The 18612-nt window shown below is 52.9% G+C and overlaps 1 protein-coding gene across 1 annotated transcript in view; it reads left to right on the top strand.

Annotated features, from left to right (window-relative positions):
• Positions 1-27: 27 nt before the first annotated feature.
• The window catches only part of LOC133357926 (glucose-6-phosphate isomerase-like), a 26266-nt gene continuing 7681 nt past the window's right edge, over positions 28-18612 (top strand). Inside the window, exons 1-12 of the mRNA XM_061576114.1 lie at positions 28-164; positions 4163-4253; positions 6423-6491; positions 8273-8392; positions 9216-9299; positions 11364-11510; positions 13666-13737; positions 14853-14897; positions 15675-15728; positions 16491-16551; positions 17206-17249; positions 17702-17854. Of these exons, the coding sequence (XP_061432098.1) occupies positions 37-164; positions 4163-4253; positions 6423-6491; positions 8273-8392; positions 9216-9299; positions 11364-11510; positions 13666-13737; positions 14853-14897; positions 15675-15728; positions 16491-16551; positions 17206-17249; positions 17702-17854 (1068 nt within the window). The 5' untranslated portion in view covers positions 28-36. The remainder of the gene's footprint in view (positions 165-4162; positions 4254-6422; positions 6492-8272; positions 8393-9215; positions 9300-11363; positions 11511-13665; positions 13738-14852; positions 14898-15674; positions 15729-16490; positions 16552-17205; positions 17250-17701; positions 17855-18612) is intronic.

The raw sequence follows: 18612 nt of genomic DNA, 5'->3' as shown, positions 1-18612 counted from the left end.
ACCACCACCACCACGACCACCACCACCACCACCACGATGGTCCTCCCAGCCCTGAGCGCCGAGCCGACCTTCAAGAAGCTCTGCGAGTGGCACGCGGCAAACGCCTCCGCCCTGCACATGCGCACGCTCTTCCACGATGACCCGAAGCGCTTCGACAAGTTCAGGTGAGCAGCAGTAGCAGCAGCAGTAGCAGCAGCAGTAGCAGCAGCAGTAGCAGCAGCAGTAGCAGCAGCAGTAGCAGCAGCAGTAGCAGCAGCAGCAGTAGCTGCAGCAGTAGCAGCAGCAGTAGCAGCAGCAGTAGTAGCAGCAGCAGTAGTAGCAGCAGCAGTAGTAGCAGTAGCAGCAGCAGTAGCAGCAGTCGTAGTAGCAGTAGCAGCAGTAGCAGCAGCAGTAGTAGCAGCAGTAGCAGCAGTAGTAGCAGCAGCAGTAGCAGCAGTAGTAGCAGCAGTAGCAGTAGTAGCAGCAGTAGTAGCAGCAGTAGTAGCAGCAGCAGTAGCAGCAGTAGTAGCAGTAGCAGCAGTAGTAGCAACAGCAGTAGTAGCAGTAGTAGTAGCAGCAGTAGTAGCAGTAGCAGCAGCAGTAGCAGCAGTAGTAGCAGCAGTAGTAGCAGCAGCAGTAGTAGCAGTAGTAGCAGCAGTAGCAGCAGTAGTAGCAGCAGCAGCAGTAGCAGCAGTAGGAGCAGCAGCAGTAGTAGCAGCAGCAGTAGCAGCAGTAGTAGCAGCAGCAGTAGTAGCAGCAGCAGTAGTAGCAGCAGTAGCAGCAGCAGCAGTAGTAGCAGTTGCAGCAGTAGCAGCAGCAGTAGTAGCAGCAGTAGGAGTAGTAGCAGCAGCAGTAGCAACAGCAGCAGCAGTAGTAGCAGCAGCAGTAGCAGCAGCAGTAGGAGTAGTAGCAGCAGCAGTAGCAACAGCAGTAGCAGCAGTAGCAGTAGTAGCAGCAGCAGCAGTCGTAGTAGCAGTAGCAGCAGTAGTAGCAGCAGCAGCAGCAGTCGTAGTAGCAGCAGCAGTAGCAGCAGCAACAGTAGCAGCAGTAGTAGCAGCAGCAGCAGCAGTAGTAGCAGCAGCAGTAGCAACAGCAGTAGCAGCAGTAGTAGCAGTAGCAGCAGCAGCAGAAGTAGCAGCAGTAGCAGCAGCAGTAGCAGCAGTAGCAGCAGAAGTAGCAGCAGAAGTAGCAGCAGCAGCAGTGCTGTGTTTGTGTGCATGCAATGTGTGTGTATGTGCAGTGTCTGTGTGCAGTGTGTGTGTGTGTGTATCGGTGCGCATGCAATGTCTGTGTGCGGTGTGTTGATGTGTGTGTGCGTGCAATGTGTGTGTGTGTAATGTATGTGTGTGTGTTGATTTGTGTGTGCATGCAGTATGTTGATGTGTAGTGTGTGTGTGTGCAAGCAATGTGTGTGTGTAATGTCTGTGTGTGTGTGCAGTGTCTGTGTGTGTAATGTGTGTGTGTGCAATGTCTGTGTGTGTGTGCAACATCTGCGTGTGTGCGTGTGCAACATCTGTGTGTGTGTGCTGTGTGTGTCTGCGTGTGTGTGCGTGTGTGCAACATCTGCGTGTGTACGTGTGCAACATCTGTGTGTGTGTGTGTGCTGTGTGTGTGTCTGCGTGTGTGTGTGTGCGTACAACATCTGCGTGTGTGCGTGTGCAACATCTGTGTGTGTGTGTGCTGTGTGTGTGTCTGCGTGTGTGCAATGTCTGTGTGCAACATCTGTGTGTGTGTGTGTGCTGTGTGTGCAACATCTGCGTGTGTGCGCGTGCAACATCTGTGAGCGACGATTATCTGAACCGGTCCTGGGTTTCCCCGAGGTCGTCTCAGCCTCAAAACGAGTAACCTGCCCCCACGTGTAAACAACATCGCCACTGGGGAGACAAAGGCGGCCGGGCGTGGTGCTGCCACCCACCCCTCGTGTGTCGTAGCGCCGTCCGTCGCAGGTGCCGCTCGGCACTTTGCGAACGGCGCTTGCCCCTCTCGCAGCCTGTAGCAGGCTGTAGCAGGCTGTAGCAAGCTGCTACAGGCTGTAGCAGGCTGTATCAGGCTGTAGCAGGCTGTTTCAGACTGTTGCAAGCTGTTGCAGGCTGTAGCAGGCACTAGCAGGCTGTAGCAGGCTGTATCAGGCTGAAACAGGCTGTAGCAGCCTGTTGAAAGCTGTTCCAGGCTGTAGCAACCTGTAGCAGGCTGTAGCAGCCTGTAGCAGCCTGTAGCAGGCTGTAGCAGCCTGTTGCAAGCTGTTGCAGGGTGTAGTAGCTTGTTGCAGGCTGTTAGCAGGCTGTCGCAGGCTGTCGCAGGCTGTAGCAGGCTGTTGCAGGCTGTAGCAGGCTTTTGCAGGCTGTAGCAGGCTGTATCAGGCTGTATCAGGCTGTTGCAAGCTGTTGCAGGCTGTAGCAGGCACTAGCAGCCTGTAGCAGACTGTAGCAGCCTGTAGCAGGCACTAGCAGGCTGTAGCAGGCTGTCACAGACTGTCGTAGGCTGTCGCAGACTGTCGTAGGCTGTAGCAGGCTGTTGCAAGCTGTAGCAGGCTGTAGCAGGCACTAGCAGGCTGTAGCAGGCTGTCACAGACTGTCGTAGGCTGTCGCAGACTGTCGTAGGCTGTATCAGGCTGTTTCAGACTGTTGCAAGCTGTTGCAGGCTGTAGCAGGCACTAGCAGCCTGTAGCAGACTGTAGCAGCCTGTAGCAGGCACTAGCAGGCTGTAGCAGCCTGTTGCAAGCTGTAGCAGGCTGTAGCAGGCTGTAGCAGGCTGTTGCAGGCTGTAGCAGGCTGTTGCAAGATGTCACAGGCTGTAGCAGCCTGTTGCAAGCTGTAGCAGGCTGTAGCAGGCTGTAGCAGGCTGTTGCAGGCTGTAGCAGCCTGTTGCAAGCTGCCCCAGACTGTCGCAGGCTGTCGCAGGCTGTAGCAGCCTGTTGCAAGCTGTTGCAGGCTGTAGCAGCCTGTTGCAAGCTGTTCCAGGCTGTGGCAGGCTGTAGCAGCCTGTTGCAAGCTGTTCCAGGCTGTCGCAGGCTGTAGCAGCCTCTTGCAAGCTGCCCCAGACTGTCGCAGGCTGTCGCAGGCTGTCGCAGGCTGTAGCAGCCTGTTGCAAGTTGTAGCAGGCTGTTGCAGGCTGTAGCAGGCTGTGTTTTTTATCTGCCTGCGTGCTGTCTGCTGGAACCCGAGACCCGCTGGTGAGACTTGCTGACTTAGGGGTCCGGCTAATTTGGGTGCCCAACCTTTGGGCGAGTTATTTAATTATTAACGCGGCTATTTCTGACCGAGTGTAGGGTTGGTGACCCTGACAATTATAATATAATATCGTGTGTGTGTGTGGGTGTGTGTGTATATGTGTGTGTGTGTATATATAGGAGGGGCAGACACTTGAAACTGCGCTCAGTGCCTATGTAAGGGTGTCTGGGGTGTGCGTGTCTGTCTGGGTGTGTCTGTGTGGGTGTGTGTCTGTGTGTGTCTGTCTGGGTGTATCTGTGTGGGTGTGTGTCTGCGTGGGTGTGTCTGTGTGGGTGTGTCTGTCTGTGTGGGTGTGTCTGTGTGGGTGTGTGTCTGTGTGTGTCTGTCTGTGTGTGTCTGTGTGGGTGTGTGTGTCTGTGTGTGTGTGTCTGGGTGTATCTGTGTGGGTGTGTGTCTGTGTGGGTGTGTGTGTCTGTGTGTGTGTCTGGGTGTGTCTGTGTGTGTGTCTGTGTGGGTGTGTGTGTCTGTGTGTGTGTCTGGGTGTGTCTGTGTGTGTGTCTGTGTGGGTGTGTGTGTCTGTGTGTGTGTCTGGGTGTGTCTGTGTGTGTGTCTGTGTGGGTGTGTGTGTCTGTGTGTGTGTCTGGGTGTGTCTGTGTGTGTGTCTGTGTGGGTGTGTGTGTCTGTATGTGTCTCTATGGGTGTCGGTGTGTGGGGAGCGGTGGTATAGCGGTTAGCACGCTACGCTATGAACCCGAGTAAGATTCCCGCTCACGGCCAACATCAGTGATGAAAATCTGAAGCATGTTCTGGGCCTCCCCCAGGTCGACTCGGCCATAAATGAGTCCCTGGCGCGGTGTGTTGAAAGCGTCACCACTGGGGCGGCCGGGACCCGGCTCTGGCCACACCGCCTCTCACAGCGTGCGCCGTTCCGGCCTTCGTAGGGGCCGCTCGCGAACGGCTCTTGCCCCAACAGTCTGCTCAAGGCTACCCGGGCGACCTTTGTCTTTGTGTAGCACGGTGCTGAAGACCGAGGATGGGGAGCTCCTCTTTGACTACTCTAAGAACCTCATCAATGAAGAGGTGATGAAGATGCTCGTGGACATGGTGAGGACACCGCCAACACCTGCAGAGAGACACTGCACTGCCGTGCAGTCCATCAGCTGGTCCATCAGTCACTCCATCAACCAGTCCATCAACCAGTCCATCAGCTGGTCCATCAGTCAGTCCATCAGCTGGTCCATCAGTCACTCCATCATTCAGTCCATCAGTCAGTCCATCAGCCAGTCCATCATCCAGTCCATCAGTCAGTCCATCAGTCAGTCTATCATCCAGGCCATGAGCCCGTCCATCAGTCAGTCCATCAGTCAGTCCATCAGCCGGTTCATCAGTCAGTCCATCAGTCAGTCCATCAGTCAGTCCATTAGCTTGTCCATCAGCCAGTCCATCAGTCAGTCCATCAGTCAGTCCATTAGCTTGTCCATCAGCCAGTCAGCCTGCGGGCAGCTCAGCCAGTCTTTGGGTCAATTGGTCACCGCACCAACTCGGCCTCAAATGAGTACCTGGTGCGGTGTGTAAACATCGCCACTGGGGAGACAAAGGCGGCCGGGCGTGGTGCTGGCCACCCACCCCCTCGTGTGCCACAGTGCCGGTTGCCTTCATAGGTGGCGCGGGGTGTAGTGTTTATTGACAAGGATCGATTATAATTGCAACTCGCACTCCTCTACCATAGTACAGGGGCTTGTTTTTGTTAGTTGGGGGTTAGATCGCATAAATCAATGCCGTAATTATAATAAATAATATTCAAATATGCTCCAAATGTTCCCCACAATATATTGCTATAAAATAGATTTCTGTTTATATGATTGTGGTTATGGTTGTACTGTATTAATCCCTAATCTCTGCCATTACATACAATGAAACAAGAAAAGGTAAAAAAAACAGAGCAATGTATTACAATACACTATTAGACATTATTGTAAAAAAAAAATGTAAAGTCCATCCTATGTGTTAGTGCATTTTTAAATATTTTAGGCAGGAAATTCGTTTTTAAAATTCGATGTTTTTTTTCTGGGGGGGAGGGGGGGGCCTAGACCCCCTGGAAGATTTGCCCCCCCCAATGTTGACTCCATGGCTATGGCCTTGGCATAAATACACATGCCGTTAAACCCCCCACCACCTGGCACGGCCTATTGCCAATGTTTGATTCACGTGAATGGAACTGTGGAAATTCGGCCCCGGGGGGGGGGGGGGGGGGGTGTGAGGGGGGGCACGTGGTGCTGCCCCCACCCCCTGCCCTTCGTGTGCCGTGCCAGCCGCCCTTGGTAGACGCTGCCCCTCGCGAACGGCACTCGCCCCCCAGCTGCTCGCACTCGTTCACTCATTCATTCACCCATTCATTCACTCATTCACCCATCCATTCACTCATTCACCCATTAATTCACCCATCCATTCACTCATTCACGAACTCATTCACCCATTCAATCACCCATTCAATCACCCATTTATTCACTCATTCACCCATTCATTCACTCATTCACTCATTCACCCATTCATTCACTCATTCACCCATTCATTCAGCCATCCATTCACTCATTCACGAACTCATTCACCCATTCAATCACCCATTCAATCACCCATTTATTCACTCATTCACCCATTCATTCACTCATTCACCCATTCATTCACTCATTCACCCATTCATTCACCCATCCATTCACTCATTCACGAACTCATTCACCCATTCAATCACCCATTTATTCACTCATTCACCCATTCAATCACCCATTTATTCACTCATTCACCCATTCATTCACCCATTCATTCACCCATCAATTCACCCATCCATTCACTCATTCACCCATTCATTCACTCATTCACCCATTCATTCACTCATTCATTCACCTATTCATTCACTAATTCATTCGCCAATTCTTTCACCCATTTATTCACCCATTCATTCGCTCATTTTTTCACCCATTCATTCGCTCATTAATTCACCCATCCATTCACTCATTCATTCACTCATTCACCCATTCATTCACCAATTCATTCACTCATTCATTCACTCATTAATTCCTCAATTCTTTCACCCATTCATGCACTCATTCATTCACTCATTCATTCACCTATTAATTCACTCATTCATTCACCAATTCTTTCACCCATTCATTCGCTCATTAATTCACCCATTCATTCACTCACTCACTCATTCTCTCTCTTGTTACCCTCTCACCCCCTCTCCCCCGTGTCCCCCCCCCCCCCTCACCTCACCAGGCAAAGGCACGTGGGGTGGAGAAGGCCCGAGAACAAATGTTCTCTGGCGAGAAAATCAACTTCACCGAGGTGAGGGATGAGCGGCGTCCGGGCCAAACTGCCCGGGACGGTGTTGGCAACACTTGCCGCTGGTGATTGCGTAGCCGTGAAAACGAGCACCGCTTTGAGCGCCACGATGGCTAGGAGATGTTGACTACCTCGCCTGGTGTACAGGAGGTCGTGGGTTCGATCCCGACCCTGACGCCTGCTGCTGTATATTTGGAGTTTGCGTCTCTCTCATCATCATCACGGTGGCTAGATGTTGACTACCTCGCCTGGTGTACAGGAGGTCGTGGGTTCGATCCCGACCATGACGCCTGCTGTATATTTGGAGTTTGCGTGTCTCTCTCTCATCATCATCATGGTGGCTAGGAGATGTTAACTACCTCGCCTGGTGTACAGGAGGTCGTGGGTTCGATCCCGACCCTGACGCCTGCTGCTGTATATTTGGAGTTTGCGTGTCTCTCTCCCCGTGGTCACGTGGATTTTTCTCCGGATCCTCCTGGGTCTTTCCCTCCACATTAAAAATCAGTATTTGGCTGCGATACATTTCCACGCGACGAGCCACTTCGTTGAGCTATCATTTGTGGCCACGTCGCTTCTAGAAAAGAACGATGTTGCCAGGGATTTGGAGGCAGTCGCCCTCCAGCAACAGCGGAGGGCGGAGGAGCGACAGCTCACAACAACGAGCGAAGCGCCGGGCGGTTAAAACGCAGTGAGTTGGCACAGTAGGAGGTACACAGTTGGTGGTGCATCTACCGGTCATCTCAGTCGGCCAACCCATGGCACCTGCTGGGTTTGTTTCGAGATCTCCTCATGCACCGGTGAAGATTATCTGAGACCGGACCTGATCCATCCCTAGGTCGACTGGGCCATAAATAAGAATGATTAAAATGTAAAATTGCGGCTCAGTTTAAAGAGATGGGTTTTCCGCGCCTTGTGGGTGCCACGCTAACAGAAGCACGGATCGGCAAGAGAGCGCGACCTGTAGGTCCTGGGGTAGCTGAGCAGTTGGAGATCAGTTCTTAAGGACCGTGATAGAGGCTTGTTTGGGTGAGATTGCGTGAATGTATAAATGTTGTGTCGTTAAACCCGCCACCACCCGACAGCCAACTAGTGAGGGTTGTCACGTAGACAGAACGTGCCAATTCGTTACTAGTACAGCACTAGTGTGTAGTGTAGTGTATAGTAGTGTATAGTGTAGTGTATTGTGTAGTGTATTGTAGTGTATGGTGTAGTGTAGTGTATAGTAGTGTAGTGTATAGTAGTGTAGTGTATAGTGTAGTGTATTGTGTATAGTAGTATATAGTAGTGTAGTGTATAGTAGTGTAGTGTATTGTGTATAGTAGTGTATAGTGTAGTGTATAGTGTAGTGTATTGTAGTGTGTAGTGTATAGTGCAGTGTATAGTATAGTGTATAGTAGTGTAGTGTATAGTGTAATGTATAGTAGTGTATAGTAGTGTATTGTATAGTAGTGTAGTGTATAGTAGTGTAGTGTATAGTAGTGTATAGTAGCGTAGTGTATAGTGTAGTGTATTGTGTATAGTAGTGTATAGTGCAGTGTATAAGTGTAGTGTATAGTAGTGTAGTGTATAGTAGTGTATAATGTAGTGTATAGTGTAGTGTAGAGTGTAGTATATCAGTACAGCACACCGGTTGTGTGTTGGAGAGCCAAGCCACAACATTCACGCCCAATCTGTCTGTCGCCTGATGAAGCTGGTTGCAATTATCGACGGCCTGCGACTTGCCCCAGCAGTCTTGAAGGCTACACATTGGACGGCACCTTTGTCTTTGGTGTGTGCGTGCACAGCACCGTGCAGTTCTGCACGTGGCGCTGAGGAACCGCTCGGGGAAGCCGCTGATGCTGGAGGGGAAAGACGTGATGCCCGGAGTGAAGGCCGTGCTCGAGAAGATGAAGGCCTTCTGTCACGTGGGTACACACACAGAAGGCAAAGATGCCCCGTGTAGCCTTGACGGACTGTTGGGGCAAGTGCTGTTAGCGAGTGGCACCTATGAAGGCCGGCACGGCACACGTGTACACACACGCATGTACACACACATGTACACACACATACGTACACAGACACACGTGTACACACACTCATGTACACAACAACAACAACAACCGCCATTCGCCACTAAGTGGCGGTGACGTCACCACGATGCTTGTGCCAGGCCAAGTGCACCTTGAGGCCACGTGAAGTGTCGAAAGCCCGCTGGCAGGAGGTCACGGGGCAGACCCAGGTGCCACGGGTCGACTGACCGAGATGACACACACGTGTACACACACATACGTACACACACGCATGTACACACACGTACACAGGTACGCACACACGTTTACACACACACACGTACACACACATATACACACACACGTACACACATGTACACACACACACACGTACACACATGTACACACACACACACGTACACACATGTACACACACACGTACACACATGTACACACACACACATACACACATGTACACACACACACAACCCCGCGGCGCTTTGGGATTCCCTTCCGCGGCCGTCTGGAACGCGCTCTTCCTTCCGATATCAGGAAGCCACAGGACCCGTACACTCTCAAATCGCCATCTACATCGACGAACTCATTGCTTCGCAACTGCTTTGTGTGTTTAGGTTGCTGTTGTTGTTGTTGGCTACGTACGGTGCGAAAGAATTTTGCTAACAGCACTTGCCCGCAGCAGTCGGTCGAGGCTACACGGGGGACCTTTGTCTTTGTGCAGCGCGTGCGCTCCGGCGAGTGGCTGGGCTACACGGGGAAGCCCATGACTCACGTGGTGAACATTGGCATCGGAGGGTCGGACCTGGTGAGTTTCGCCACTCCACACACTCAACAGCATCATCGGCAGCAGAATCACATTCATTATAATCATCATCATCATCAGCAGCAGCATCATGACACTCATCATCATCACACTTATCAGCATCAAGATCATCACACTCATTATCATCAGCATCATCATCGGCAGCAGCATAATCATCACACTCATTATAATCATCATCAGCAGCAGCAGCAGCATCATGACACTCATCATCATCACACTTATCAGCATCATCATCACACTCATTATAATCATCATCATCATCAGCAGCAGCAGCATCAACATCAGCATCATCATCACACTCATTATAATCATCATCATCAGCAGCATAATCATCACACTCATCATCATCACACTTATCAGCATCATCATCACACTCATTATAATCATCATCATCATCATCAGCAGCAGCAGCATCAACATCAGCATCATCATCACACTCATTATAATCATCATCATCATCAGCAGCAGCATCATGACACTCATCATCATCATCATCATCATCACACTTATCAGCATCATCATCATCACACTCATTATAATCATCAGCAGCAGCAACAGCATTACATTCATCATCATCAGCATCATCATCATCACACTTATCAGCATCAAGATCATCACACTCATTATAATCATCATCATCAGCATCATCATCACACTCATTATAATCATCATCATCAGCATCATCATCACACTCATTATAATCATCATCATCATCAGCAGCAGCAGCATCATGACACTCATCATCATCAGCATCGTCATCATCACACTTATCAGCATCAAGATCATCAAGCAATCATCATCAGGTGTGAAATCCACAGCAAGAAAATTTGAGAGAAAAAGTATAACCCGTAAAAACAAAGTTTTTCACTTTAAATCCTTTATATGCGTGGTGGCTAGAGTCCTCTCGTCCTCTGGCTTGAGATGGCTGCCACCTATGGGTCAGATGATTGCCTGCTACCATTAAGCAATTGGTAATTAAATATAATTTTTTTTTTCCTAAAAAGTGTAAAATTTTCACGAAAATTAATTGTCTCGCACAACGAGTCTGTGTGCAAAATGTCAGCTCGATTGGATCGCGGGAAGTGGGTTAAAAAACGACCGAAAGATTTGCACGGTCGTAAGCGCGCAAGCAAGCAAGTGAACTTAATATAAAGGATTTAAAAAACGGCACTTTTTAAAAAAATTCTTGCTGTGGATTTCACACCTGATGATGATTGCTTGTGTTGCAGTGGAAACGTCGTGAGAATTGTATTGTTTAATATTTGTATTATTGTATTATTTCCCTGCTACGTGACTTTACCGAAAGAACCAAGAATATGAATCCCTGCAGTCACGAAAGCATTAAATCAAAACCCACACATCATCATCATCCGGCCACACCACTCCGCTTCGTAAGCACTTGCCCCAGCGGCCCGCGTGGGCTACACGGGCGGGGAGGGGGTGGTGCCTTTACCTTTGTAGTGAGTTCAGGGAGACGACGTCGGAGTTGAGGCACACTCTTTTTATTAACTCAGGGACAGACACAATAGTTGAAGGGGTAACGGCCCCTTCACCCGTACTATGTGGGAACCCACCCAAGTACTAAGCCCTCTGTCCTGTTCCCCAGTCCTCCTCTAATGGGCTACGGGAGGCTGACTGATCTGGCCCTGGCAAGCACAGATCTCGCCACCAGCTAAGCCGGTCTTGCCCTCACAAGGGCAGAGGTCCGGGAGTTCTTGGGCCGCGCCGCTGGCTTACCCAGCTCGGCCCTGACAAGGGCAGCGAGACAGGGGAGTCCCAGGGCCTAATCTCCGAGTCTTCAGTCTTCACTGGTCAGCTTCGTGTCCAACTGGCCCCGAGCTCTCTGGCTCCCCGCCTTTTATAGAGATCCCCTCGGAGGGGCGGGGTTATGGGGGATCATAGAGCCCCCATGGCCCCCCAGTGGTTAACGGATGCGGACGTTGGTGTGGCCACCCGTGTGTGCGGGTGCAGACACCCCTGTGTTTCTCGTCCGCCTTTTCTCCCGTAATAACCCCTACATCTTTACCTCTGCGGCCACGTGCGCAGGGCCCCCTGATGGTGACGGAGGCCCTGAAGCCCTACTCCGTGGGGGGTCCCAGCGTCTCGTTCATCTCCAACATCGACGGCACGCACCTAGCCAAGACGCTGGCCAGCCTGCAGCCCGACACCACCCTCTTCATCATCGCCTCCAAGGTACACGGCAGTCCATCGTGAGCCACTCGCACCGCCCTCTTCATCACCACCCTCTTCATCACCGCCCTCTTCATCGCCACCCTCTTCATCACCGCCCTCTTCATCACCACCCTCTTCATCACCACCCTCTTCATCACCGCCCTCTTCATCATCGCCTCCAAGGTACACGGCAGTCCATCGTGAGCCACTCGCACCGCCCTCTTCATCACCACCCTCTTCATCACCGCCCTCTTCATCATCACCCTCTTCATCATCACCCTCTTCATCACCACCCTCTTCATCATCACCCTCTTCATCACCGCCCTCTTCATCATCGCCTCCAAGGTACACGGCAGTCCATCGTGAGCCACTCGCACCGCCCTCTTCATCACCACCCTCTTCATCACCACCCTCTTCATCGCCACCCTCTTCATCACCACCCTCTTCATCACCGCCCTCTTCATCACCACCCTCTTCATCACCGCCCTCTTCATCATCGCCTCCAAGGTACACGGCAGTCCATCGTGAGCCACTCGCACCGCCCTCTTCATCACCACCCTCTTCATCACCGCCCTCTTCATCACCGCCCTCTTCATCACCGCCCTCTTCATCATCACCCTCTTCATCATCACCCTCTTCATCATCGCCCTCTTCATCATCACCCTCTTCATCACCACCCTCTTCATCATCGCCTCCAAGGTACACGGCAGTCCATCGTGAGCCACTCGCACCGCCCTCTTCATCACCACCCTCTTCATCATCGCCCTCTTCATCACCACCCTCTTCATCATCACCCTCTTCATCATCGCCCTCTTCATCATCACCCTCTTCATCACCGCCCTCTTCATCATCACCCTCTTCATCATCGCCCTCTTCATCATCACCCTCTTCATCATCACCCTCTTCATCACCGCCCTCTTCATCACCACCCTCTTCATCATCGCCTCCACGGTACACGGCAGTCCATCGTGAGCCACTCGCACCGCCCTCTTCATCACCGCCCTCTTCATCATCACCCTCTTAATCACCGCCCTCTTCATCACCGCCCTCTTCATCACCACCCTCTTCATCATCGCCTCCAAGGTACACGGCAGTCCATCGTGAGCCACTTGCACTGCCCTCTTCATCATCACCCTCTTCATCATCACCCTCTTCATCATCACCCTCTTCATCATCACCCTCTTCATCACCACCCTCTTCATCACCACCCTCATCATCACCACCCTCTTCATCACCGCCCTCTTCATCACCACCCTCTTCATCACCGCCCTCTTCATCACCACCCTCTTCATCATCACCCTCTTCATCATCACCCTCTTCATCACCACCCTCTTCATCATCACCCTCTTCATCACCGCCCTCTTCATCATCGCCTCCAAGGTACACGGCAGTCCATCGTGAGCCACTTGCACCGCCCTCTTCATCACCACCCTCTTCATCACCACCCTCTTCATCACCGCCCTCTTCATCACCACCCTCTTCATCACCGCCCTCTTCATCACCGCCCTCTTCATCATCGCCTCCAAGGTACACGGCAGTCCATCATGAGCCACTCACACCGCCCTCTTCATCATCACCCTCTTCATCGCCACCCTCTTCATCAAGGCTTCTAAACTACCCGGCGTCCCGGCCATTGTGAATGTTCGAGACGTGGGGGGTGGGTTGGTGTAGTGTTGTCTGTAGTGGCGGTGACGTTTATGATGACGTTGACAATGATGTCGACGACGATGATGTTGACGATGATGTTGATGTTGACGATGTTGATGTTGACGATGATGTTGCGATTATGTTGCGATGATGTTGATGTTGACGATGATGTTGACGATGATGTGATGATGTTGATGATATTGATATTTACGATGTTGACGATGATGTTGCGATTATGTTGCGATGATGTTGATGTTGACGATTATGATGTTGACGATGATGTTGCGATGATGTTGATGATATTGATATTTACGATGTTGATGTTAACGATGTTGACGATGTTGGTGATGTTGACGATTATGATGTTGACGATGATGTTGCGATGATGTTGATGATATTGATATTTACGATGTTGATGTTAACGATGTTGATGTTGACGATGTTGGTGATGTTGACGATGACGATGGTGTTGACGATGTTGCGACGATGTTGATGTTGACGACGTTGATGTTGATGTGGACGTGTGCAGACGTTCACCACTCAGGAGACCATCACCAACGCTGAGTCGGCAAAAGCCTGGTTCCTGGAGAAAGCAAAAGATGTGAGAATACTGCACCCATGTGTCTGAGTGTCTGTCCGTGTGATCGTCCGTGTGTCTGTACGTGTGTGTCCGTGTGTCTGTCCGTGTGTCTGTCCGTGTGTGTCCGTCCATGTGTATGTGTGTCTGTGTGTGCCTGTGTGTGTCTGCCCGTGTGTCCATCTGTGTGTATCCATGTGTGTCCGTGTGTGGCTGTGTGTCTGTCCACGTGTCTGTCCGTGTGTTCGTCCGTGTGTCTGTGCATCTATGTGCCTGTCCGTGTGTGTCCATGCGTTGGCTGGGTCACGTAGCCCACATGCCCAGCCACTGCGTGCCCAGCCACCGCATGCCAAATCAGCTTCGGTTTGGCCACATAGACCCAACTAAACGGGCGAGGCACGGGCTAGAGAAGAGATGGAGTGATGTGGTACAGGAGGACGTGGAGCTGAGTGGACTTGCTGATGACTGGTACCAGCGGTGTCAAGATCGGCCTCTGTGGAGGAGGCTCGTGAAGGACGCTACTGGGCAGTTGGAGGCAGTCGCCCTCCAACAACAACGGAGGGCTGATGAGCGATGCTCACAACAATGTGTGGAGCGCCGGGCGGATAAATCACTCGGTCAACTTACATTACCTGGGTCTGTCCCGTGACCTCCTGCCAGTGATGTCTCCGACACTGTCCGCCTCCGTGGATTGATCTGTGTGGACCGGAGTGTCACTTGAAGTAGAAAGGGATCTCACAAGTAGCTCGGTAATATCCGCTTCCGTGGGAAGTTTTTGACACGCACATCACCCGTAACCACGCATCTCCCGTTACCATGCCGCCCGTAACCACACGTCTCCCGTAACCGCGTCTCCCGTAACCACGCCACCCGTAACCACGCCACCCGTAACTACGCTGCCCGTAACCACGCATCTCCCGTAACCACGCATCTCCCGTAACCACGCATCTCCCGTAACCACGCATCTCCCGTAACCACGCGTCTCCCGTAACCACGCGTCTCCCGTAACCACGCATCTCCCGTAACCACGCATCTCCCGTAACCACGCGTCTCCCGTAACCACGCCGACCGTAACCACGCGTCTCCCGTAACCACGCCGACCGTAACTATGCCGACCGTCTCTTCTGTTTACTTTCCAGGCTTCCGCTGTCGCCAAGCATTTCGTGGCACTCTCCACGAACGGGGTGAGTGCCAGCCCCACCCCCCACCCCCCACCCCCACTACCCCCACCCCCCCACCCCCTCCCCTGACCCCACCCCGCCCCCACCCCTGACCCCACCCCCACCACTACCCCACCCCTGACCCCCCACCCTCCCACCCTCGCCCCCACCCCGCCAATACCCCCACCCCTGACCCCACCCCCACCCTCCCACCTCACCCCCACCCCCGCCCACCCCTGACCCAACCCCCGCCCCCACCCTCCCACGTCTGACACTTGAACTCAGGTGACACGAGGTCACCTTGACACTTGAATTCAGGTGAGACGAGGTCACCTTGACACTTGAACTCAGGTGAGACGAGGTCACCTTGACACTTGAACTCAGGTGAGACGAGGTCACCTTGACACTTGAACTCAGGTCACCTTGACACTTGAACTCAGGTCACGTGAGGTCACCTTGACACTTGAACTCAGGTCACACGAGATCACTGACACTTGAACTCAGGTCACGTGAGGTCACCTTGACACTTGAACTCGGGTGACACGAGGTCACCTGGACACTCGAACTCAGGTCACCTGAGGTCACCTTGACACTTGAACTCAGGTCACCTGAGGTCACCTTGACACTTGAACTCAGGTCACGCGAGGTCACCTTGAGACTCGAACTCAGGTGACACGAGGTCACCTTGACACTCGAACGAGGTGACCTTGACATCACGAGGTCACCTTGAGACGATGACCTTGAGGGACCCCTTGACACCACGGCTTGCCCTTCTCTTCGTGTGCGCTCGTTGTCACACAGCCCAAGGTGCAGGCGTTCGGGATCGACACGGCCAACATGTTTGAGTTCTGGGACGTGAGTACGCACACATGCGCAGCGCCTTGGGTTCACGGTTCGCCTCGCTGGCTAGGAGATGTTGACTACCTCGCCTGCTACGCAGGAGGTCGTGGGTTCAGTGAGTCTCTGTGTGTGTCTCTGTGTGTGTCTCTGTGTGTGTCTCTGTGTGTGTCTCTGGGTGAGTCTCTGAGTGTGTCAGTGAATCTCTGTGTGAGTCTCTGTGTGAGTCTCTGGGTGTGTCTCTGGGTGACTCTCTGGGTCTCTGTGTGTGTCTGTGAGTCTCTGGGTGAGTCTCTGTGTGTGTCTCTGTGTGTGTCTCTGTGTGTCTCTCTGGGTCTCTGTGTGTGTCTGTGAGTCTCTGGGTGAGTCTGTGGGTCTCTGTCTGTGTCATTGAGTCTTTGTGTGGGTCTCTGTGTGAGTCTCTGTGTGAGTCTCTGTGTCTCTGTGTGTGTCAGTGAGTCTCTATGTGTGTCTCTGTGTGGGTCTCTGGGTGAGTCTCTGTGTCTCTGTGTATGTCAGTGAGTCTCTGTGTGGGTCTCTGGGTGAGTCTCTGGATAATAACTGTGGCGAATATCTGAACCGGTCCTGGGCCTCCCCTAGGTTGACTCGGCCTTAAATGAGTGCCTGGTGCGGTGGTGTGCATCATACATCATCACTGGGAGAGACAAAGGCGGCCGGGCGTGGTCTTAGCCACACCACACCCACATAGGCGCTGCTCGCTAACAGCACTTGCCACAACAGCGTGTGTGGGCTACATGGGGGACCTTTGTCTTTGTGCAGTGGGTGGGCGGGCGATACTCTCTGTGGTCAGCCATCGGTCTCTCCATCGCCCTGCACATCGGTGAGCCTCACCACTCACCACTCACCTAACCCTCACCACTCACCACTCACCAGAGCCTCACCACTCACCACTCACCAACTCACCTAACCCTCACCACTCACCACTCATAAACCCACCTAACCCTCACCACTCACCACTCACCAGACCCTCACCACTCACCACTCAAACTCACCTAACCCTCACCACTCACCACTCATAAACCCACCTAACCCTCACCACCTCACCAGACCCTCACCACTCATCAACTCACCTAACCCTCACCACTCACCACTCATAAACTCACCAGACCCTCACCACTCACCACTCACCAGACCCTCACCACTCACCACCTAACCCCTCCCCCCACACACCACCTGCCCCCCCCCGTGACCCCCCCACTCACCACCTACCCCCCCCCCACTCCCCACGTGACCCCCCCCACTTACCACCTGACCTCCCCCGGTGACCCCCCCCCTCACCACCTGACCCCCCCCCCCCACTCACCACCTGACCCCCCCTCCCCACGTGACCCCCCCCCCACTCACCACCTGCCCCTCCCCCATCACCACGTGACCCCCCCCCCTCCCCACGTGACCCCCCCCTCCCCACGTGACCCCCCCCTCCCCACGTGACCCCCCCCCCTCCCCACGTGACCCCCCCCTCCCCACGTGACAGGCTTCGACAACTTTGAGAAGCTGCTGGATGGCGCCCACTGGCTGGTGAGTGCCGCCACCCACGTCGCCCACTACAACTCAACAACAACAACAACACAACAACATCACAACACAACAACAACACAACAACAACAACACAACAACAACACAACAACAACACAACAACACAACAGCAACACAACAGCAACACAACAACAACACAACAACACAACAACAACATAACAACACAACAACAACACCACAACACAACAACAACACAACAACATCACAACACAACATCACAACACAACAACACCACAACAACAACAACAGCATAACAACACAACAACACAACACCACAACAACAACACAACAACAACACAACATCACAACACAACACCACAACAACATCACAACAACAACACCACAACAACATCACAACACAACAACACAACATCACAACACAACACCACAACAACAACAACAACACCGCCGACACTTGCCGTCGCCTTGCCCAGGACAAGCACTTCCAGGAGGCTCCGCTGGAGCGCAACGTGCCGGTGCTGCTGGCGCTGCTGGGCACGTGGTACAGCAACGTGTACCGCGCCGAGACCCACGCCATCCTGCCCTACGACCAGTACATGCACCGCTTCACTGCCTACTTCCAGCAGGTACGCACACGCACGCACTCACACGCACACACTCACGCACACACACACGCTCGCACACACACACTCACGCACCGAGACCCACACACTCACACACACACGCACACACACACGCTCACACACACACACTCACGCGCGCTCACGCACGCTCACGCACACACTCACACACACACTCACGCTCACACACACACACTCACACACACACGCACACACACACGCTCACACACACACACTCACACCCGAGACCCACGCCATCCTGCCCTACGACCAGTACATGCACCGCTTCACTGCCTACTTCCAGCAGGTACGCACACGCACTCACTCACACTCACTCACACGCACACACGCGCACTCATGCTCACGCTCACACTCACGCACGCGCACGCTCACACGAGTCTACCTAGGGGACACAACACCGCACCAAGTACTCATTTGAGGCTGAGTCGACCTAGAGAACTCACCACCGCACCAGGTACTCATTTGAGGCTGAATCGACTTAGAGAACCCACCACCGCACCAGGTACTCATTTGAGGCTGAGTCGACCTAGAGAACCCACCACCGCACCAGGTACTCATTTGAGGCTGAGTCGACCTAGAGATCCCACCACCGCACCAGGTACTCATTTGAGGCTGAGTCGACCTAGAGATCCCACCACCGCACCAGGTACTCATTTGAGGCTGAGTCCACCTAGAGAACCCACCACCGCACCAGGTACTCATTTGAGGCTGAGTCGACCTAGAGAACTCACCACCGCACCAAG

Source organism: Lethenteron reissneri, chromosome 60 (assembly GCF_015708825.2).
Source record: "Lethenteron reissneri isolate LAM-NWPU_2019-01 chromosome 60, ASM1570882v1, whole genome shotgun sequence".
NCBI lineage: Eukaryota > Metazoa > Chordata > Hyperoartia > Petromyzontiformes > Petromyzontidae > Lethenteron > Lethenteron reissneri.
Note: the sequence above shows the minus strand (reverse complement) of the source record. Positions and strands in the feature narration are given on the sequence as shown.